This window comes from Vanellus vanellus (genome assembly GCF_965231255.1).
Source record: "Vanellus vanellus genome assembly, chromosome: 3".
Classification (NCBI taxonomy): Eukaryota; Metazoa; Chordata; class Aves; order Charadriiformes; family Charadriidae; genus Vanellus; species Vanellus vanellus.
In genome coordinates this window covers 126,983,022-127,007,687 of record NC_138907.1, presented here as the reverse complement: position 1 = coordinate 127,007,687, position 24,666 = coordinate 126,983,022, and the positions used below count along the sequence as shown (strand labels likewise).

Sequence of the window (24,666 nt, the reverse complement as noted above, 5' to 3'; positions counted from 1 at the left end):
AAGAAACCATGATGAGGATCTAGGCCACTAGGTCAAACCAGCAGGTCAGAGAGGGCTATCAACGGGAGAATCCTAAAGAATAGTTATTGATCAAAGAGAGTCAGTGACCACTACCATGATGATTAGTATTTTCAGACAGTGCAGTTAGGGATTTATTGAGCATTAAAATTCTTGAAATAAATAGGAAATGAATGAGCACTTCTATTTTATATTTGAAGTTGGGCCTATATCTGAAGCATAGAATCATAGAACGGTTGGAGTTGGAAGGGACCTTAAAGATCATCCCGTTCCAACCCCCCTGCCCTGGGCAGGGACACCTCCCCCCAGCCCAGGTTGCTCAAAGTCCCATCCAACCTGGCCTTGAACATCTCCAGGGATGGGGTCTCCACAGTTTCCCTGGGCAACTTGTTCCAGTGCCTCACCACCCTCAGGGTGAAAATTTTTTCCTAATATCTATTCTAAATCTCCCCTCTTCCAGTTTAAAGCCATTCCTCATCCTATCCCTACATGTCCTTGTTAAAAGTCCCACTCCAGCTGTCTTATAGGTGCTCTTCGGATACTGGAAAGCTGCTATACGGTCTCCCTGGAGCCTTCTCCAGGATGAGCAACCCCAAGTCTCTCAGCCTGTCTTCATAGGAGAGGTGCTCCAGCCCTCTGACCATCTTTGTGGTCCTCCTCTGGCCGTGCTCCGAGGTCCATGTCCTTCTTATGTTGAGGGCTCCAGAGCAGGATGCAATATTCCAGGTGGGGTCTCCTTGAACTCAAACTTGAATTGGGGTTGTGTCCTTAATTTTGGGTTACTCATTTGCACTCAGGTGTGATCCTAGGAATACGTTGTGGGAACAATTTTGGGTCTGTACAGTTCCTGGCATAGATGGCATAGCTCATTCCCCACCCCTCAGCATGCATGTCCAGCCAATGATAGTTTGATAAATTAGCTGGAGTCCTTCCTGCAAGGGTCTTGGTGTGACCTGCTGCAGACACACCTGGGATTTTAGGCAGCTGGAGCTCAAACTTCCCTTGTGATATTAAGGATGCAAAGCACTGAGGTATTGGTGTTGGGCTGAAGTTTATTTTCTGTGCTTTGCATGCGGGTACAGACTTGGGATCTAACCGACAACCCACAAAACCAATAAAAAGCTCCCTTGGAAGCAGTCTAAGACAGCCTAAGTCTGCCCACTTCTATGTGAGCTCCAATGCCCTCTTCTGCTCTCTGCCTACGTCCAATCCCCAGAAAACTACTGAAAGGCGCCTGTTTTTTCAGGACAACATGTTTGGGTGAACACTGTCATGGAAAGTAGGGAAGAATCTGATGAATTCTGAGACCACCAAGTTTAGGCAGTTCTAAAAAAATAAGCAGAATAACTGTGCAGTGTGTGTAGTTAATATTAAATTTAAGATAGATGAGATATAAGCGGATCCTGCCTCCTTCCTCTTTTGGGGTTGCATATCTAAACACAAAATTTTCTTTTGTTGACAGAGTAAATTATGATTATCAGAAGGAACAAAGTCTGTTAGAGCAGACTGGATGGCCGTGGAAGAGCTGTGTTCCTAACTTTTCCTTAGCTTGCAGTGGAATGGAAATATCTTTTTTGGGACCTGTGATAGACTTGGTATAAACAGGCCTTTCACATAATTAAACAGTTGTCCCAGTCATGTTTTTTTAAAATTGTGTTTTCTCTTCTGTGTTGACTTTAGCAAAATCAGAGGAGCTATTCAAATAGGTTCTTCATCACAGTCTAATTCTGCAATGCCTCCAAAATTTTCCATGGATAAAGCAGTATGAAGACGTAATATGGAGACCTAGCTACATCTCTAAGCCTGGGGATGAGGAGAAAAGAACTGTAGACAGGATTCATGAAGCTCAAGGGTTTTATTTTAACAGAAATTTGTCCTCCTACCCCAAGCTGTGCATGTTCACGTTTGCCTCTGAACTTTGGTTCCATATGCCCCTTCAGTATGAAAAAGTCAAGACTTCGCATACCCTCCGTGTTAAAATATCGTTACCGAGTATTGCCTACGTGCTTCACATCACTCAAATGTGCTGTGGCAGGAATTTTGGCAGGATGCATTTGGCATTTTTACAAGGAACTTGCAGACACAACCTGTGTTCACATGTGATTTTACGTGAACGTATGAGAAACATGGATAAAAGTATACTTCTAAGCAGTTATTTGGTTAAAGACTCAAAGTCTATGTCTAAACGATGTGTTCAAAGGCTGTCTTCACAATGGACTGAGGAGCGCTTCCCAGGTCACTGCTCCAGGCTCCCTCTCATCTGTGACCCGACTGTTGGGATGAGACATGGTGTCGCGGATGGAAGTATTTGACACGGTTATGATTTAGTCGCGGTTCAAACTTTATTAGTGATTTGAGGTAGATCAAGAGGTTCAATTTTAGCAGCGCTGTATCATTAACCGATTTAAAGGCTTACAAAGTGATTTAACAAAATAACTAAGCAGTGACTTTTAATTACAAATTTGAAGACTGCAAGATTCACACTAACCTACTATGAGATATCCCCAATCATTACATATACATATAAGCAAAAGCACAGAGATATATATATAAGCAAAACATACAAACACGTGTGTGCACGTGCATGCGCGCACACACACACACACAGAGGTCTCCGATTGCTGGGGTCGGGAATTTCTTAATAGCAGGTGGCCCTAAGAAGCCGAAAGGTACAGCTTTTAAGTCCTACATGTGCATGGATGGAGAGAAGAACATCCACATCCATAAAGATAACGTGTATATCACAAACATATAGGTGGAGAGGTGGATGGAAAGAGGCGAGCTAGCCTATGGCCAAAACTTCCCTTACTCGAATTTAGGGTGAATACTCACGATGCATCGGTGTTCCTCAATGGGCAGTAGTTGAGGCTGAAGAAGGATTTTCTTGTCCTGGCCTTCTAGTCCTCAAGGTGTCAGGCTGAGCGGCATCCCCACTCAGGACAGGTACTGGCCGCAGCCCGCTGCAATCCAGAAGAGCTCAAAGGGTCTTTACTGGAATCGCTACTTATAGGATCCGAGATAATTGACTTTCATGAGGTACTTTTCCACTCTGGCCCAGCTCGGACAATGGACTATTCCGGTACTTTCTACCGGTTGCACAAGCCCAGGACTTGCTAGGACTTGGGGTCCTGGTACCTCCCCCTCTGTGGTCGCACTCCATATGTTGTCAGGAGTGATCGATTATAGTTACCATTTTTCAAGTGGTAGGAGCCATGGGGGACGGGTACACTAAGGGGCTGCCGTAGGTTTCTAGTCCGTTGCTCTCCACCTTTTCTTTTTTTCATGTCAGACCGTTATGTATTGTTCCGCTCCATTGTATTATTGAGTGGCCCATGTGGGGAGGAAATCGCGCCAAGTACCGAGGGGCCTGAAAGGGGGCGGGGAGTTGCACCGCCACACAGGGGCGTGCGCTGTCCCCCTTATACATCCTCTGACTTCCGTGGGAAGGAAACCTGAGCGTCAGGGATTGCTGATGTTCTCTAGTTACGCTCTTGATTTGGACAATGACGGGACCACAGCTGCCGTTTGTACTGTGCGCCATCAGCAGTGTGATGTGTGAAACCCGTCTCACTCAATATCAATTGACTCGACCTAAGGGCATATGTGCTGGAGAACTTCTCAGACTTAACTGAGATAAAATAATGACATCAGGTACAGAAATACACTCTAGTTTAAGTCTCCGTTAGATAGGTGATGTGTCAGTGCCTGAAAACTCTCTCGAATTAGAATCCTGGATTGTTCTTTCTGCAAAAGTGGGAGGGAATTTCAAGAGAGGTCCTACAGCAGTTTGCCGCCAGCCTAATTTAGCTGAGGAACCCAAGTCTAATAGCCATAGCTATCTCTGTAGTCAAGGGAGAATGACTGCAATGTGATCAGCAATTTATATCTTCTGGGGGCTGAATTGTCCTCAGGAGATGCCTTCCTCTACCCATGGTCTCCAGGAGCAGACGAGCCTCCCAATTTATGTGGCTTCCTTGAGCACCTGAATTAGAAGGAGGAATCTCGGTCATTACTTCTGTAATTTTTGGTCCATTGCGACCTTAATGTGAAGTTAATCTCTGAAGTTTCAAAGAAAGAACATGCGTTTGTGAGCCATCATAGCTGGTAGAAGGGACTGCTTTGTTCTAGTTGTACTTGGAAGGAACATTTCTGTAATTTTTTAACCCCTCATATCTGCAGTATTGTCAATAGAAAATCCATCACGGATCATTGATTTCTAAGTGTATTTAATATTTAGCTTATTTTTACTGCCTTTTATTCCAAATGTTTCAGTAAGTGAGGAGTAAAAGGAGGTATGTTGTCATTGAAAGAGAAAATAGATCATCCATAATCAAGGATAAGCTAACCAATACTAGAGTGTATGTGACACGGTTCAGCTTTAGAGAGTCCCCCAAATTGTAGCTAATGTTTCTTAACTATTTAAGCTGTCAGAGAACTGTGAATGTTAGTCTTGTTTCTTCCTTCCCCTTGGATTTCATGGAATGTGCTTGATTCCTATTGCCAGGGGAGTTTTGCTCATTTACACCTGTTGACAGTCTGATGTCCTTTGATAATTGGCCACGTGGGCGAATGACTACCAAAATTTTGTCTGAACATCAAATATCCGCCTGCATAAATTGTTAAACAAAAGCATTTTTCCTCCTGTGCAGCATATCATTTAATCCATTATTACTGCCACCTTTAAAGACTGCATATGCCTGAAAGCAGAAAATTAAATAACTGTTTGCCATTAATACAAATTATTGTGTTTTGACAGCTTGCTAATCAACTAAAGTAAAAATGGTGCTGTACAAATAGCGCAATTGCCTTTGAAGTAACTTTTTTTTTTTACGTGCATGAGAATTCTCCTTGTTGGGGCCTTTGAACCCTTATAGGATTTGTCCTCTGTGAGATGTTAATATTCAGAAGCGTACATAAAGCTTTATTTGAGTTGTTCTGTGATGCAGAATGCATTTCTCAGTATAGTTACTCCATGCATAATCTTGGGAAAGATTTGACCACGGTGTGCTGGCTATAGATGTTAATTCCACTGTGGACTGTATCAATTAATGTGCCAATGAGTGATTCAGTATTGAGCAGATTTTGACATGACAATATGTACTTTGTTATTCAGGTATGGGCTGTTTCTGGGGAGCCGAGAGGAAGTTTTGGCGCCAGAAGGGAGTCTACTCCACTCAAGTGGGTTACGCGGGAGGGTATACTCCGAATCCTACCTACAAAGAGGTCTGTTCAGGTAAGTCTCTCTCTTTGGTTTTTAAGGATTGTGAGTAGAATCCTGTCAGATTATGAGTGACAATGAAAAGTAAAATGAGTGACCGCAGCCACTAAAGAGATTTGGTGTTTGGTCAACCCTGGTATTGGCCTTGCATCCTAAAATGTAATGAAAAGTATGGTATGCCCATCCCATTGTTATCTCCTAACAATGGGTTAATGCATGTATAAATATTCTGAGGAAAAAGAAAAAAAAAATTCTTCAGGAATGAATTCTGTTTCAAATTATGCAAATGCGTTCCTCAGAAAAAGCTTTTCTAGAAAAAATTTTGCTTTCACTTTTGTCTGTGTCTGAGTAGGAACAAAAATCAGAAAGCGCACATTCATTCTTCTTCTTTCCATGTAACCAAGAGGTTGTATGGAGAAATCTAAATTTCTCATTTGCGTTATTATTATTAATTTGTTAATTTTTTATACAGTTCAACGCACGGCATCCTATCATTCCCACACCAAACCCTTGCATTTATTTTTCATGGCGCTCTTATACTAGTCCTTCTACGGGACTAATAACCCCGTAAAGTTTCTTTCTGTGATCTAAAACATAGAACCACTGGCAGCCAACTGACCAATGTTGCTATTAAAGCAAATTCTTGCTTTCCTATACTGGCTGGTGGGGAACAGCTTGGAGGTTTTCTTTTGGCTTATTTTCTTGTTAACACTTTTTATGCCAAATGCTGAAGTTGATATGCTTTTCTCACCGACAATCCGCTGGATAGAAAGAGTGTAAAAAGTTCCGTGGCGCAAACAAATAATGGACACTTTAGCAACTGTGCAGAAGTGCTGAGGGATCCAAAAAAGCAGAAACTTTCTGGAAAGAGTAAAAAATGTGAAAAGAGAGGTTTTAAGGTGGTATAGAATAGAATAGACTATTTCACTTGGAGGGACCTACAAGGATCCAACTGCCTGACCAGTTCAGGGCTGACCAAAAGTTAAAGCAGGCTATTAAGGGCATTGTCCGAATGCATCTGTTTTATAGACAACCCTGTAATAATTAGAAATTGCCTTTAAAATGCCAAAGAAAACATATAGACTGGGGAGAATTTCTGGTGGGAACATATAGCAGTCGGCATGTTCCTGAATGAAAATGTTTAGTGTATAGAAATTTAAAAATATCTAGAACAAAAAAAAAAGGTCACCATGCCTTTAGCATTGGCTGATTCGTAGATACTCAGAACTGCAAAACATAACAATGAAAAGCATCATTTATGGAAGGATGAATGATACCTGTCTCTGTCTTGTTTGTCCAAGCGATCCATTGCTTCCTAACACTTTTGCAGTCTTGTATTTTGTACTTTCATCATTTGCCTGCACTATCTGTAATTTTTATAAACATATATGGTCCAAGACCTCCCTGGTAGTTATTGTCCACTCTGTTTAATGGCCTGGGTATTAAATAATTAGATTATTTATACAGAATAGGGATGTGCAGCACAACTTCTCTTTCCCAACGCACTCGCAGTTCCAGTACACCGATGGTAGTTATGATGGACTGTTGAGTGTTTCTGCAATGATCCCGAGTGCTGGCTGTTGGCCAAGGGGCGATGTGGACGCGGGACAAGATAGCGTAATCAGGGAAGTAGAAAAAAGGTACCATCTCTTTCGATTCTGTGCAGTATAGGCTGGTTTTATATTTCAGAATAGCTCCGTAGTATTGTGAGCTTTACGTTTGATTGAGATACTTCGAAAGCTTTTTTTAGCTACTTTATGCGTTGCATTTTATCAATAGTGAACAAAAATAAAAATTAAACAGTAAGAATCCTAGAATAAAGAAATTGGAAAAATCTTTGAAGTCTATTTTCTGATAGGTTTTTAAGTTAGATTTGAAGTGCAAAAACGCAGCTGAGGTTATTTTACTAGTGCTTGTTTTTATACACATTTGCATTATGGATGTTTATATGCCTCCAGATGCTGGACACTGGAGGATTCTTTGCTCAGAGATACCCAGAAGCATAAGCACATGTTTCATGTCCTTGTCTGTGTGACCATAATTGGGATATGTATGTGCTACACGTTTCTGTTCCTAGTTGCGCAGCTGAGCTGAGTTGGAGAATTTACTGATTTCTGCCTACTATTTTTTTTCGTACTTAACTTCCTTTAGCTCTATTTTATTGTGATTTTTTTTTTTTTGGCAGGTTTTTTTTATCTTTGAAAGACTTTTTGGAAGTCTCTTTAAAGAGATCTCTTACAAGCTCCCCTAAGATACTGCCATCTGACTACTTCTAGTTGCCATAGTTATCACTGGGAGGAACAGTTCTTACGAAATAGCATACTTCAGTTATGCACTGTGTGATTGCCACTTTCTTATTCACGTGTTCTGGCAGGGTCATATCTACGGTAAACACTTAAAAGTCACATCCTCTAAATCCAGCTCTAGAAAGGACATCAGAGCCATCAGAGCCACTAAACAGTATCTACTTGGCAAGTCTTTGAGCTTTATTTCAGCCCATGGAGTCCTGAGAATCTGTGCAGGAAAGTTATTTTAGTCCAACACCTTTCTGGCACTCTGTGCTGAAGAAAAAAAGCAACAATTCTTTGGATGAAGCATTTAGCACTTCTTCTAAAAGCGCATTGTCAGCTAGACCTCAGGCAATATGGTGTGGAGTTACTCTTTTCCCCGTGCTAAGGTCGCTCAAAACATCAACCAGTGGTGGGTTTTTTGATTTGTTGCCTAAATGTAGGATCTCCCACCATTTGAGATGTCTGAGAATATGCCATGTGCCACCCTATAGTCACAGCTGACAGATTTTCAGGGATGACCCAGCTGCCCTTGGACATCTCAAAAGTAACAGGATGCCTGTATGTGAACAACTAATTCAAATCGAAGGTATCGATATGTACATTCACTATCCATACTTCTCTCGGAGCTAAAGATATGGGCCATGCACTGGTGATTTATGTGCATACGTGCTGCCTACATGTTGTGGAGGGAGGGGAATGTGTGCCTGCTGAGGCATAAAGTTTTCCAATCTCTTGTTCTTGGATATTCTTTGATGCATGCAGTGTTCTTGATCATGTATCTGTCATCTGATCCATGCATGTTATATACCACAGAATCATAAAAACATAGAATAGTTTGGGTTGGAAGGGACCTTTAGTGGTCATCTAGCTCTACCACCCCCCTGCTGTGGGAATGGACATCTTTGACTAGATCAGGTTGCTCAAACCTCCATCCAACCTGACCTTGAACATTTCCAATGACGGGAAATCTACAACTACTCTGGGCAACCTGTTCCAGTTTCTGACCACCCTCACTGTAAAAAATTTCTTCTTTAGATCTAATCTAAATCTACCCTCTTCCAGTTTAAAACCATTACTCCTTCTCCTGTCACTACAGACCTTGGTAAAAAGGCTTTCTTCATCTTTCTAATAAGCCCCTTTATATATTGAAAAGATACAGTAAGGTCTACCTGGAGTCTTCTCTTCTCCAGGCTGAACAGCAACTCTCTTAGTCTTTCTTGACAGGAGAGGTGGTCCAGCCTTCTGCCCATTTTGGTGGCCCTACCCTGGACCTGCTCCAACAGGCCCATGCCTTTCTTGTACAGGGACCCCAGAGTGGGATGCCATACTCTGGGATGGGTCTCACAAGAGGGAAGTAGAGGGGCAGAATAACCTCCCTCGACCTGCTGGCCACGCTTGTTTTTATGCAGCCCAGGACACGATTGGCTATCTAACTGCACTGCAAGCTTACATTGCTCATTCATATCTAATTTTTCATCTGCCAATATCCCCAAGTCCTGCTCTGCAGGACTGCTCTCAATCCATTCATCTCTCAGTCTGTACTGATACTGTTGATTGCCCTGACCAGGGTGCAGGACCTTGCACTTGGCCTTGGTGAACTTCATGACGTTCACATTGGCCCACTTCTCAAGCTTGTCAAGGCCTCTCGGGATGGCATGCCTCCCCTCAAGCATACCAGCTGCACACTTGGCTTGTATTACCTGCAAATTTGTTGAGGGTGCACTCAATCCCACTGTCTATGTCATTAATAAAGATACTGAACAGCACGGATCCCAATATAGACCCCTGTGGGACACCAGTTGTTACTGATCTCTGCTTGGTCGTTGAGCTGTTGACTGCAAGTCTTTGGATGCCACCACGCAGCCAATTCCTTATCCATTGAATAGTCCATCCATCAAACCAGTATCTCTCCAATTTAGAGAGAAGGATGTTGTGTGGGACCGTGTCAAAGGCCTTACAGAAGTCAAGATAGATAGATGACATCAGTTGCTCTTCCCTCATCCACCGATACAGTCAATCCATGGTAGAAGGCCACAAGATCACTCAGGCTTTCTGCTTAGAAAGCTGATCTTTCTTACACTGCAAGAAATAAAGTTCCTGCTTGCTGACGTACCAGCAACCAAAAGGGACAGGAATACGTTCCGTGCACACTGGCTTATAAAGCCCACAAAGGTTTTCGTCTTCTTGTGTATTTAGGATGTTCCATAATGATCTTAAATAATATCTTGTTTGGACTCCTCTGAGGACAACACTGCCTTAAATACGATTGATCTTAAAGTCTACAGCAACGTGGCACTAACATCTGTATTGAAATGCCTGTAAACTGAGGAATTACTGAGATGGAGGATTGGAGCATGTTGATTGCAATACGATATCCTGCTTTGCTCTTTATACTAAATCTGTCAGTGCTGAGTAAGTATCTTCTATAGAAAACAAGAAAACGCTCTGTCTTTCTTTTCTTCATACTTTTAGTATATTTTTTAGAAAGGAAGTGTTGTGTTGCTTCAAGTGAATACAGGCCCGTTTTTCACACCTGTGGTGTCCCCATCTTCTGCCATGATCTTCATCCGATGGACTTCACCGGGAAGCAAAAGTGACCTGCAGACCTAGTGTTAACCTACGTGAGGGGGACACCATTTCTCTTACAGCACTCAGGTGCTGTTACCACACTGTGTTCGTACTCCATGAAAACTTAAGCCTCTAAGGGCAAACCTCCAAACCCACAAGCCTTGAAGAGCAGCACGATTCACCTCTCCCTTAGGGCGGCAGGAAAGTCAGGCTTCTGCCTGAAAGGATCGGGTTAGTGTAACCCTGTTCAGATGTGGGACAGGTCATTTGAAGATTCTCCCGTCGGTTGATGTGGTATTGCCTTGCTAAATTGATGTTTAAGAGATAATTGAGTTACTTTGAAGCTTGTGAATACGGTGCTGGAAAATTATTTTTACATTTGGTGGTGACAACCATAGAGATGAAAATCTGAAAAGGCATTCTGGAGTGCGTGAAGGATTTTGAGCTATTTTGGTGCATTAGCCCAATGCATAAATACACCATTTTTGGCCAGCGTTAGACAACCCAGGATGTTCATTCAGTATGAAACATCTTTTCATATTTTGCTTACAGATGTTCAGAACAATTCTGTTTATCTGTATATTCATAAGCTTTTTGAAATCTGCATAGCTCAAGTGGCACTGAAATCAGAAGGGAAAAACTCTGCTGTTGTTATTCATAAACTGGTTATGTGCAATTACCATATAAAATATGCAGCTAACGATGATTTTCTTAAAAACAGGGCTTATGGTTCAAGCTGTTAACATCTAAGCAGGTCATTTGATTTTGTTTTGGTTTTTTTCTTTGTTTATCTTCACTGACTGTAATGTAAGAAAAATAGATGAAAGTGCCTGTTTATTATCGAGTATTAGTTAGAAGGCTTAGTGAAGGTAAGGGTATTTTTAGTTAGTTAAACTGATTTATAATCGAGTCAATTCTCAGTACCTTTCTGAAGCATATTCTTTTGTACACAAGTCACATTTCTTAATAATTAACAACTCAATATAAAAGTATGCCACGTGGACTTAGATTCTGTGTTGAGTTACAGAAAATACTCGATTGTAAAGTTGTTTCACATTTCCTGTGCCACAAACCCACGTTTTTCTGAGGGATGGTATTGCCTCTTGCATACCAATTAGTCTTTTGATTGATTCTTATGTGTCGGAGCTCCAATTCTCCTTAAAATGTTTAAGGCTTCCAAAGGTCATCTGGAAGACTTCTAAATAGCTGATGGAAGAGAGTGGAGAAAGGCAAAATTAATTTCTTGCTCTGTTACCTCCTATCCCTTTGGTCAGTTGGTGATTTACAAAGTTAATTCCATCTCCACTTCATCTTAGTTATACTTGAAACAGAGGGCAGGGCAACCAGCAAAGGCCACAACAGGTTGAGGATTAGCATGTTTGTGCTTTAAGAATGGAAACGCCTGCAGAGGGTTTGACTCCATGACGTGGGGCTCATTTGACATACGTACGCAGGGACTGCGTGATCATTAAAGCCAACAACAGAAAATATGACTCACATTTTTCACGAGTTATTAACAGCAATATAGAGAAAATGTAATAGCGGAAAATATTTCTTGCCTTCTCAGATTTCCCATTCCCTACAAAATACAGATGAAGGTCCTATGACAAACTATCAGTGTGTTGAGAGAGCGCCTTCTATTACTTGAGAAGCCCTTCATTTAGACATCACAACACTATTCCAAAGTGGGTCTGACTCTCCAAAATGTTTAAATGTATAATTAAACTACAAATATTCCCTTCACTTTCTGTGGCTTATAAAGGGATGTGAAGGTTTTCACGAACAGAAACTGAGTCCCCAAGATTAAAGTTTCCAAGCAGTAATGAGAATGGCTCAGAACATTTTCTTTTATTATTAAATCGCTGTCAAGAGAATAGGTTCCTGTTGTGCTTTTGTCTGTTCTTTTTTTCTTATAAGAACAGGATATAGGAATTTTAATGACTTACAGATCCTGTGAAGAATATCAGTGTTACCATGCCCTTGATCTGTACAACGTGCCTTGATACTATTGGCCAATTGCTCCACCTTTCCCCTTTTTTATTTTGCCTAGTTCACCTCTAAGGGAGGAAGGAAAGGTCAGCCAAAGTACCAAATACGGTATTATTAGTCAAAAGTTACGTCACGTACTGTGGATTTTAGCGTTTTTTATATCTTTTTTGTAGCAATTGAAGAACAGGATTTTGTAGAAAACATATAATTTTTATTAACTAGGCCACAGTTTGAGTAAGTTGTGTCTCTGTAATTGTGAGACTGTAGTCCTTGGATCCTCCTAGATGTGCAGACAAAACCTTGATACAGCCCTGTAAACTATAATTTGTCCTTGATGCAATTGCTAAGTCATGAAATAAAATGAAGGTACCAATTTCACTTCAAAAAATCATTTGGAAAGGTGAGAGCAGATGCTGCTGCAACGTTAAAACCTTGGCAACAAGAAATATAACAGAGGCATTGAATTTCAGTTACCTGCTATATTGCAGTTCTACCTAGAAAATTGTCTACGTTGACATTACTGACATGTTCTTTTTTCAACGGAAGAGCTTCTTGTTGACCAAGAACACGTCATTATACCTTAGAATACAGAAACGTATTCTGTAGATTCATTATTTAAAAATAAAAGGCAGAATAAATATTTTTACCAACCGTTGCCTGAAAAACAAGAAAGCTCCCTGTCCGCAAGGGATGGTGCCTGCTCTACTCGGGGAGTTCTGCTACATCTTTTATCAAGGTTAAGTTTACGTTTCCATTTCAGAATTTGACTTCTCAGGGTTAATATCTTGGCCAATGCAAGCTTGAAGAAATTACATTGATATGTATTATTTAGATACCTGATTGTGCCTTATGGCAAATTTAACATCCTAATAGCCTCACTGCTGTCCTCTGTTCCTTTTATCTATTTATCTCAGCATTGCCCATAATCACAGGCTGAGGTAGTAGTAGCAGTATAAATAGTAAATATATTATTTATTATTAACAACTTTATTTGAATTGTATTCCGCTGAGATGTGTTGTTTCTGTCTTTCTCATCTCCCGGTTTTATTAAAGATATATATAAGATGAAAATGTGATACCCCTGGAGGTTGGAAGAGCCATTACAGAACAAGTCAAAGGCAAAATCTGCTGACCTGGAGCCTAGAGTTCCCAAAGGACCTTCATTTTCAGAAGACTCCGTGCAGGACTAGGCTGTGATGTTCACCATGTCACTGTGCCTGAACAGTGCAGATGCAGCATGAAGCTGCTTCTTATTTTAGGCATGGGAACACGCTGTCTTTGTGAAAAAAGATGACGTTACCAAAGGGCTTCCTGTTGTTTTTATGGCTAGTGGGGTTTTCTTACATTTTGGGTTTTTTATGGAGACACTTGAAAAAAAAACCAACAAGGCCGGTCTACTCAGTCTACCAAATGTCCTCCCAGAGGTAGTGATTACTACAGGTAGTAACTCCACTGAGGTCACCTGTGGCTATTCGTCTCCATGAGAACCATTCTTGGTATGTAATATTTGAAGTGTTGCGCAAACAGATACTGCAAGTCCAAAGAAAGAGGAAAACAATAAGCAAAAGAATGTCATGGAGGGTAGAGATTAGAGACGGAAGAAACCAGGGAGAAGCTACAGCTATTGGGAGAGCATTGCTCCGGAGGTAAAGCAGATGGTAGAAGGTGTTTGTGTTTTCCCTGTATTTCTTGTTTATTCTGGTGCATTTGTGTTATTTTGCGACTCCTCCTGCTTATTCCCCCAGCTGAAATAATCACTCCTTTAGTGGCACATGACTGAAGTGCTTTGGAGGATAGTATGGATGTTTCTAAGAATATATTTTTCCTGAAGTTGGAAGAGTACTGAAATTACTGTGTGTAAACATAGCCCTCTTTGACTTACTGCCGTTATGGAACATGTTCCTGTGCTGGCATATAAAAGTTTGTAAATTGAATACTATCTCACCACGATGATTAAGATTTTGAATAATTCTACGAGTGACCTGCATAGTTTCTATGTCATGGATGAATGATGAAAATACCTAATTCCAAGACTTCAACTTTCTTCTTGTTGCTCAGCCATGCCCAAGAAGACTATTTTATCTCAGTTTATAATAAGCAAAATTATGATAGTCAAGTTCTGCTCTGCCTTACGTTTTCAGACTCAAGCGCTCTCATGTGAGTTTCTCCTGGTGAGAAGAATTTGGTCCATGAATAAGACAAGAATTTGGTCCAGTGAAAGGAGAGGCAGAGCCTTTGGGGTCCTCATGGCTGTAGGGCACTGTACCAACAGTTTCCGCATTTGATGTGGAGTAACAACGGGGTAAAGGACACTTGAAAGATCATACTAATCCCTTTGGGAGTGTGACACATAGTAGTTGGCAACTGCACTGTGTTACTGATTTGGAGGCTTACACGGAGAAGACAGTCGCTAAGGAAATAGCCTTTTTTCAGTTAGCTGGGTACACTGAAGAAACAAAACAGGAATAATGCTTAGGTCAATTCTTTTTTTTTCTGATTAGCTAATAGAAAAACCAAAGACATGAAGAAATCGGGACCAAGTTGAACACTGATTTTGTTTTAAATAGTTCCTAAATTTTTAGGAAGGAGTAAGATAATAGAACCATATTTTAAAATGGCACTTGGGCTTGAACTAAAGGAAAAATCAAAACATTTCATTATGAAAAGAATCCCACTCCCCATTTTTCATGATTCTACAGTGGCATCCAATAAGAGAAACCATCAACAAAATTGCAATTTTTTTTTTTTTTTGTCAGCTTCAGGATGCATTTTGAGGGAAAAAAGCTCATAAAATAGCAAAAGATTACAACTGTGCACAGCAATAAATATTTTCTAAGAGAGATCAAGCAGTCTGTCTGAGGAGTCCTAACTTATCGTGGTAAAGCCAAGAGATGAAGGACCCTTCAGGGAAGTCATCTTTCAATTTAATGGCTGAAGATCTGCTGTGGGTTAGGACTTGAGTACATCCACTGTAGGTGTATTCTTTTTAGAAGAGGCGAAAGTCTTTAAAATGCTTTGGTGCACTAAAATCCGCAGAGATGTAAAGCTGGGATAGGCTGTAAATTGTGATGGTGTCATACCTGGTGTAACAGAAGGTGTAAGATGCCATCTTGATGTATAAAACCCTATTGCTAGGTGGGCTCCATCGCTTTATGTTTGTGTGCCGTCAGGCTGGATGCCCTAAGTACTACTGTAATCACGGTCGTAAGCTGCGAAGCCGAAGCTACTGAAAAAACTATTATCCATTTTTTATTTGAATAGCCAAAGTGATAGAAAATCTGCCGTTTCCATCAGTAGGAAACTCCTCCACAGTTGTAGGGTGCAACAGCCCTCGTGATCGGTTTGTAGAAGGACTCAGCTGGATCATTTTAATACTGCATCAGAGATCTGAAGGGGTAATCCACAACCCGCACAAAATACTTCTGACAAAAGATAACCGAGGTGCAATCGATACACAGACTCCTCCTGCTTTTTGTTCATTGACTTCAAGATCCTTTACAAAAATTGTGTCTTCTTGTGTGAGACCTGTTTGCTCCTCCAGCCTGGGCAGGAGGGAGGATGGACCACTCTATTCTTGACCTCAGGATCGAAAATTTGTTTAATGAAATATGTTAGCCATTGCTTGACTAACCGGGTCACTCAAAGGTTTCTTTGGGTCCCCGCTCAGGAACCAAATCCCCTTTTTATTTAAGCTGTATCTTGCAGGAAATTTCTGGGATATACAATCTCAAAAAAGGGAGAAAACAAAGGGAATGTATTTGACTAACTGAAATATAACTGCTGTGCTGTTTCACACCAAAGATGCATTTAGTCTAACAATCTACTTCAGCGAAACTTAGTGTGAGTTCTGTCTTCGTATACCTCACAGCTTCCAGGTATTTTAGTGATTTAGCATTTAATAATCACTGATGGCCTTTTCTGTATTAATTTGTCTATCTGTTTGTTCAATATGATTTTATTTCTGGCATTCACAAATATGAGGGGAAAACTGTGATTTCATTAACGCTAGCGCTGAACCTGTGCAGGAAGTTTCGAAGAAAACTTGCTATAGTTAAACAATATTTTGCTAAAGGTTATTTCCTGCCAGCTAGGTAGCAATACGTCTGGGAATGAAGTATTTATTCTGAGGAGTCAGTAAAAAGAGCTTCATTTTCTTTACTGACACTCTGCCTTATTAATGAGTATTCCGTAGTTACATGCTGTACCATCAGTAGAGCTCAAAGCAACTGGGAAGTGGAGGAAAAACAACGTAGTGGGGAAAAAACAAACAGCAGATCCATCATCGGAGAGCTGAAAAGATCAGAATTGGGGTTTTTTTTTTTTTTCTTCTTCTGCATGGTTACTGCTTTGAAACCCTTCTGTAATACCTCTTTGGAGGCTTTCACTTGGGCACCAGGAAGGAGATTTTTCTTCATGGCTGCACGTCATATGGCATCGGCCTCCCTGGTGTGCCTCACGCACATCGCGGCTGGCAGGACGTGTTCTTTTACCCCGTAGTTATAATAGTTGCTGTCGTTCATCTACACGAGATTCAAATTGCACGTGAACTGTGACCACCAGCAGTACTAAGAGTGTACCTCATTTCCACATCAATGACATCTCTTCAGCCTGTTGGTATGGACAGAGTGCCCAGTCCAAGGTAACTGGACTTAAACCTCTACTTCGAAAGGAGGAGGAGCCCCTGCCTCGGATAGAGTCCACTTGGAGCTGCAGACACTCTTAAAAAAATCAGCAGGATAAACTCTCCTGAAAGGATATCTCCTCTTCAGCTTCTAAAGGAGCTTCTTTGTTATCAACACTAGTGACATCCCCAGAAGAGTTGACACAGCTACGCATAGGCTATATCTCTGTCAGTAAATTGGACAGGGCACAGATTTGGGCATGAGGATGTGGTCAGTCGTACCGCTGGATTGCTTTGGTAGTCCCTGACATGGTCGTAGCCAGGCCAGTAGCCTATCCCGGATAATTCCCAGACATAGCTGATGGTTATGTGTGGTGGTTTGGGCCAGACTGGCCACTGCGATGAACGACAGATGCTCTCTTCCACCTCTCTCTCCAAGGGGAGGAGGGAGAGAGAGACTTACGAGTTTAGAAGAAACTAAACTACTGTAATGAAATGTTAATAATAAAATAATGAAAAGTAAATAATGAAATATACGCAATATATACAAACCCAGTATCTAGCTCCTGGGGTGATGATCATGTCACCGGCTGTCACTGGGGAAGTCCCAGACTGGACTCAATGGCGGATGGAAACTGGATTCCAGATCTGGATTCAGGATTAGGATCAAAGGCAGACGAACAGACGGAGTCCTCCTCAGATGTTGGCCGTTGAAGAAAGAGGCTGACCCTTTGATCCCTCAGCTTTTATAATGAGCATGAGGCAGATGGGATGGAATACCCTATTGGTCAGTTTTGGGTCACCTGCCCTGTCCGCTCCTCCCCACAGGTGGGACCCCACTGCGCTGTTCCGCTTCCGACCCCCCAACGGGGCAAATACCAGAGTTCCCTGCCCCGGGGGGGCAGAGCAATGAGCGTAAGCAGAGCCCCTCCGCACACCATGTCTGGGCACCAGCTATGAACATTGGTCTGATCACTCCGAGAGCGAACAGTGTCTGCACAATATGCTGTTCATTGCAGAGAGTTCGGTTAGTCAGCTTAGCTGCAAAGTAAAACTACTGAACAGAAAATGGGTTCTGTTTTACCCCAAACTAGGACAATGCGGTAGAGATACTTAAACCCAACACGTGGTGTGGATGCACAAACCCTGTTTAGTTTGGTTGCAGTGTAAGTTGTGCAGTTGGCCGTGCAGTCAGAGAGTAATCATAGAATCATAGAATCATAGAACTGTCTAGGTTGGAAGAGACCCTTGGGATCATCGAGTCCAACCACCTACCCTACTCTACAAAGTTCTCCCCTACACCATATCCCCCAACACCACATCTAAACGTCTCTTAAACACATCCAGGGATGGTGACTCAACCACCTCCCTGGGCAGTCTATTCCAATGCCCGACCACTCTTTCTGGGAAAAATTCTTTCCTAATGTTCAGTCTAAAATCCTCGTGCTGTTGTATTTGCTAATGCATATTTTGCAGTGAGAAGCTCAGTGGACTCTTTGGACTGCCCTACTCTTTTTTTTTTTTGATCTTTTTTTGAGGTGTATTGTCTATACTGACATTTAAAACCAGCCCTTTACCTCATGGATTATAGGAGTTCTCTGGCTGGGAAGAAGCAAGAAGGAATTACCAGCTTTGCCTCCTCGACTCTGTGTGCGGTCTATGCCTGGAGACACTTCTGTACCTATTACTGAGCGCAAAAATATATCGTGGCAGTGCTTGCATACACATGCGCCCGCAGTGCTAACGCACAGATCAAATCTGCCTGGAAAAAAACCCAACCCGACATGTGGCTAACCTTATTTTTACTCTACTAGTGCCCCACTTGGTTTTATCCAGTGTTTATTCAGTGAAGCGCTTCAATTAGAAACTATTTTTATTTTCTTTCCGAGGAGTGAAAAATGTTAATTGTAGCTGAAATGCCTTCGAGTGATTCTGTTCTAATGTCACATTTCCATAAAGTCTATGCAGTTTGCTTTCTGCTAATACAGTACAGCACTAGAACAAAAATACGAAAAAAGTGTCATTAATGTTTTGAATGCTAGACTTGGCATGGACCGTGACCTTGCTGGGTAAAAGCACAGAAAAAAAAGAAGGTCCTTTCCTCCCAACGCGTACCACATAAGACTAAGAGAAAAGACGACAGATTGCTGCAGACAGTTGGAGAAATCAGAAGAAACTATAAGAGAATTTTAATTAATATGATAAGCCATCATCTCAGCCTACCAGTACGTACGTGCCACTGCGGTTTTGAGTAGAAAATACATGAACAGAAACAATTTCAACTATACTGTCCTGGGGTTCCCGGGCTGTTACTGGGTTTTGAACTGGAGCATGACACAGACTGTGATAGTCTCGGGAATCTCTTCTTCTCAGCATGACAAGTCCCGGTCCGATTTTGGGCTCGGGGGGGGAGGTTTGTAATGGTCCCAAGAGTGAGATTGAGACGCAAACGAGGTCAAATGCCACCAATCGGGCCGTTTTTATGGGTACAGAGGGATGGAGCGATAGAAAAGGCAGGATATATTAGAAGAAAACTAAGCAAGCATTCGGAAATATAAGCAAAGGATATTCACCACCATGGATCCAGTGACATCTCGTTGGTCCTCAATCTTCGGTTCTTCGGTGGTGGGTGCACACTGTGGCTATTTTCCACAGTCTTTTTATACACCAAAAAAAAAAAGACCTTGGCAGGCTGCCAGCCCGGCCCAGACAGGGGTTGGGTTTGGTGGCGCCTGATAATGGTCTTCTGCTGTCGGGTTTTGGCAGTGTCTGGTTTGCAGAAGAATGGTCTGCTGCTACCGCACCTTGCAAGATACACTCAAGCAAGCTTTGAGGCAAATATTTGACGTTCCAGTCTCTCACACAGGAATCTCATCAGCCATGAAAAACAGAGCTGCTACATGGTACCAGAGCATTTGGTAGCATCCCTTGTAGCACCTCTGGGAGAGGCAGGGAGAAGAAGGCTATCGTCACCAAAAGCAAGAGGTCCACTCGCTGAGCGTCTGTGGTGTCCAGTGGAGGGGTGGCTTTGGCTGTCGTTGGGTAGTAGCATTTCAATCTGAAGAAGTCAAAGGAACAGGTCTAACCTTAATGGGTGACACTCAACACATTTGTGTTAAAGGGGTGGCAATTTATGCCTATGTTCAGTTTAGAAACTTCTCAGGGCAATTAGATGGGGATGGCAGAAATCTCAGCACGAGTGGGAGGCTGCTGGGAGCAGGGGGTAGTTACGCACTTTTGGCAAGTTATGGTACTCTCTGGAGACTTGTTTGGGGAGAAGGGCTTCATGGCCCATGGGCTTTGTTGAGCTCTTCATGACCGTGTCATAAAACTTCTGCCTCCACTGTTGTGCCTCCTGTCAGGTTCAGCCCTTCTAGCGGCAGAGGAGATGGAGATCCTTTCAAGTATTTACAGATATTCATGCATCAAATTGCTGCAGGGAGCTGTAGCAGTTACACAGAATCACAGAACCACAGAATCACAGGATGGTCAGGGTTGGAAGAGCTCCCCCAGTGCCACCCCCTGCCAGAGCAGGGGCACCTCCAGCAGTGGCACAGGACACGTCCAGGCGGGTTTGGAATGGCTCCAGAGTGGGAGACTCCCCCCCCTCTCTGGGCAGCTGTGCCAGTGCTCTGCCCCCCACACAGCAGAGAAGTCCCTCCTCAGGTTTAGATGGAACTTCCTATGGTCAAGTTTGTGCCCGTTCCCTCTTGTCCTGTCCCTGGACACCACTGAAAAAGGACTGTTCCCATCCCCCCGGCACCCTCCCTTGAAGGATTGATAAACATTGATAAGATCCCCCTTCAGTCTTCTCTTCTCCAGACTAAAATGCCCCGAGTCCCTCAGCCTTTCCTCATAAGAAAGATGCTCCAGTCCCCTCATCATCTCCGTAGCCCATTGCTGGACCCTCTCCAGCAGTTCCCTGTCCTTCTTGACCCGGGGAGCCCAGAATTGGACACAATATTCCAGATGTGCCTCACCAGGGCAGAGTAGAGGAAAGTTGTTTTATTTTGCTTCTCCTCCAGCAGAGTAACCGTTCTGTTCAGCTCAGGAGCCGTCTAAACATGCTTTGAGACTGAAACATGCATTATAGCTGTCAGCCTCAACCAAGATGCACCTCCTGAATTACAAAGGTTAGAAGAGATTCTAAAATGAGGTAAAAATTTGCCACCACTGTGAAGCTTTAAATTAGGATTTGTTTATCCTTCTAAAATATGTTCAGCTCAGCCGTGAGTTTATCCACCTCAGTGATACAAGAGAGTACTTTCCTCCTCAAAAGGACACTCTGGTTTAAAGGAGGTGCTCCGGTCTGTGTTATTAAGGTCATAATTTATTCTGGCCATAACTTCCCTTTATTCATCCTGGAAAGATGACAGGTACTATGGACTAAACTGAAACTTTGCTTTATCATCAACTACCATGATTATACATCGTTTACTTCTTTTTTTTTCTTTTTTCTTTTTTTTTTCTTTTTTCTTTTTTTTTCTTTTTTTTTTTTTCATTTTTGTATTATAATTATAGTATTTTAGATTTCCTGGAAAGGATACAGGGTTTAATCATGTCATTATGCTGAATGCTGTGAAAATTCTTTGTTCCAACTCAAGTGGAACACCATTCTAATACTCTTATCATCTATTAAGAAAGTAATAAATTGGGCCAAATTGATCCTAGACGTAATTCTGCTGATATTAATGGTGTTGCATCAGGAAGAAGTTTGTCTCATGCTGTTAATATGATGGTAAGATAAAAGAGAAAAGTGGCTACCAAGTAGCAAACAAGCCTTGGAAAAGGACGTTCCATGCTCATTGATTACACCCTGTTTGTGCCATTTTTTGAAGGTACAAAGCATTGCAAGAGTGCTAAATATTGTTGTTATTTTTTTTAATAATATTATTATTTCCTAAATGAACTGCGTATGGTGAGGAAGATGGTCAGGATTCTATTTCATTCTCCTTTCAATTTTTGGTAGTGCACTTCCCTTCAGCAGAACTGACCCCGAACCAGTGGTAGGTGCAGATGGGACCATTATTTTTCACCGCTTCATTTATTTTGGTTTAACAAATGGCTTCATTTTATTTCTTGCCTCATTCCTCTCTGTTCAGGGACAGTTTAGCCCTTCTGCAGGTGTTCAAAGATGTTCAAAGACAGGAGCAATGTGTAATGAGTTCTCCACTCACAATGCAGTCTCCCAGCCTGCCTTTGTGATCCATTCAGAAGTCTTCAAGTGGAGCTTAAATGAAAAAACATAGACTGGGATCTGGTGTCCTTAGAGTGTGAGCTGAATTTAGGGATCTAGCTTGAAAGCGCAAAGAAAGTAGGATCCAATTTTCATTAATTAAGTAGGTCAGGTTTTGGATGGGGAGGGGACCTGCTTGAGGGTAGGATGGCTCTGCAGAGGGATCTGAACAGGTTGGACCGATGGGCCGAGGCCAATGGTGTGAGGTTCAACAAGGCCAAGTGCCGGGTCCTGCACTTGGGTCACACCAACCCCATGGGCGCTACAGGATTGGGGCGGAGTGGCTGGAAAGCTGCCCGGCAGAAAAGGACCTGGGGGTCCTTTGTCCTTGGTGGACAGCTGGCTGAGTATGAGCTGGCAGTGTGCCCAGGTGGCCAAGAAGGCCAACAGCATCCTGGCCTGTATCAGGAATGGTGTGGTGAGCAGGACTGGGGCAGTGATCATCCCTCTGTACTTGGCACTGGTGAGGCCCCACCTCAAGTGCTGGGTTCAGTTTTGGGCCCCTCACACTACAAGAAGGACATTGAGGTGTTGGAGCGTGTCCAGAGAAGGGCTACAAAGCTGTTGAGGGGTCTGGAGGACAAATCTGATGAGGAGTGGTTGAGGGAGCTGGGGTTGTTAAGCCTGGAGAAGAGGAGGCTGAGGGGAGACCTTCTCGCTCTCCACGGTGCCCTGAAAGGAGGGTGTAGCGAGGGGGGGTCGGTCTCTTCTCCCAACTAGCAAGTGACAGGAGAAGAGAGAACAGCCTCAAGTTGCACCAGGGGAGGTTTAGGATGGATATTGGGAAAAATTTCTTCACCAAGAGGGCTATCAAGTACTGAACCAGGCTGCCCAGGGAAGTGGTGGAGTTGCCATCCCTGGAGGTATTTAAAAGATGTGTAGTTGCGGTGCTGAGGGACATGGTTTAGTGGTGGGCTTGGCAGTGTTCGCTTGATGGTTGGACTCAATGATCTTAAAGGTCTTTTCCGACCTAAATGATTCTATGATTCTGTGATTTTATAGTCTTACATTTATAGCTACACAGCGGCCCCTTGCTTCATCAGGACACGTAGCGAATGTTCTTCCTGAGCACATCCTCTGGCCTGGTAGTTATGATGCTCTCTAGACATGCTCTCTTATTTTGAGGGTCATTTGGGATCCAGGCATCAAACGTCCTGAGCAGGTGTTTGAACTGAGGGTATCACACCAAAGGTGTACAATATTGTGGTCCCAGCTCCCACTGTTCCGGATCTAATTAACTCGGAAGAGCAAAATACTCTTCCTGGTCTTTCCCAGAGATTCACACACTCTGAAGCCCACCAAAGTCTCTAATGATTAGCACTATCTTTAATATAGCAGTGGGGATTTAAGGAACTTCCCATAATAAAGAAAATTCTTTCTAAAGCCTGCCTGAAGGATGACTATTTCAGGCAGCTATGGAAAATAATTAATTAAAACGGGAAAAATCTTTGCAGCAAAACTGCATTTGTTGCTACTGCTCTTGAAATATACAGTTTTGATCTTCTACTAAAGGTGCAGAAGTAAATAGTGTCACAACAGATATAGACGGCAAATTCTGCAGACCAACTGAGTATAAAGTGTCTTCCTGTATATTCATCTATTTGCCGCCTTCCATTCTTCTCTAATTCCTTTATTTTCAATATGATAATAGACTCTTCTCCATGCAGACCCATTGTTACCATGAAATAGAATTTGTCTACACATGATATGTTCATATAACGTGTAAGGGCAGAATTCATCAAAACAATTGCTCTACGAGCAGGGATAGCACTTAGTTGCTTTTTGCCTCCTTTATTCTCATCTTTCTGCATTTGAATTGTTAAACAGGAGCTCTGCTGCAGTGTCGGAGTGTCTTACAAAAGCTGTTGCCATAGTGTTACACCTAGATACGAATTCTTTTTATATCACTGGCACCATAAGTGGTTGTTTATTTGTACTTAGGGCTATTTAATAGCTCTTGATTGGAATGGCCCAGAGTTTGAGGAACAATTTAACTATTAGATCTACTGCTCCCATTGTATTTGATAAAGATCAGACAAAACTTTTTCAGATAACGTTTTTCAGAAAGTTATGAGAAAATTACTCCCTCTTTTCTCACCTCTTCCGCGAATCCCTAATCTACCAGTGTACTTGTCACAGCAGCAATGCAACCTTCCTCTCCCCTTTTGAAACCCTTCCTAGAAAGGAAGCTTCTCCTGGAATGCAGCAGGGGAAGATCTTCCCATTTAATTACGCTCGTACTGAAAATGGATGACAGAAGTTTCTCTTGTGCAGCACCACAGGCTCGGTTGGTGTTTGCTCTCTTCCCTTGTCTTGCTCTCGCCTTTCATATTCCTCAGCAGCGGTTTTCATAGAATCATAGAATCATAGAATGGTTTAGGTTGGAAAGGACCTTGAAGATCATCCAGTTCCAACCCCCCTGCCATAGGCAGGGACACCTCCCACCAGCCCAGGTTGCCCAAGACTATGTCCAGCCTGGCCTTGAACACCTCCAGGGATGGGGCTTCAACAGCCTCTCTGGGCAACCTGTGCCAGTGCCGCACCACCCTCACAGGGAAAAACTTCTTCCTAATGTTCAATCTGAACCTGCCCTCTTCCAGTTTAGAACCATTCCCCCTCGTCCTATCACTACATGCCCCAGTAAAAAGTCCTTCCCCAGCTCTCCTGTAGGCCTCCTTTAGGGACTGGAAGGCCGCAATAAGATCTCCCCGGAGCATTCTCTTCT

The 24,666-nt window shown here is 42.5% G+C and overlaps 1 protein-coding gene across 1 annotated transcript in view; it reads left to right on the top strand.

Annotated features, from left to right (window-relative positions):
* MSRA (methionine sulfoxide reductase A) overlaps window positions 1-24,666 on the top strand; it is a gene marked incomplete at its 5' end in the record, with an annotated part of 315,775 nt that overhangs the window by 141,125 nt on the left and 149,984 nt on the right. Inside the window, one exon of the mRNA XM_082481564.1 lies at window positions 5,132-5,251. Within this exon, the coding sequence (XP_082337690.1) occupies window positions 5,132-5,251 (120 nt within the window). The remainder of the gene's footprint in view (window positions 1-5,131; window positions 5,252-24,666) is intronic.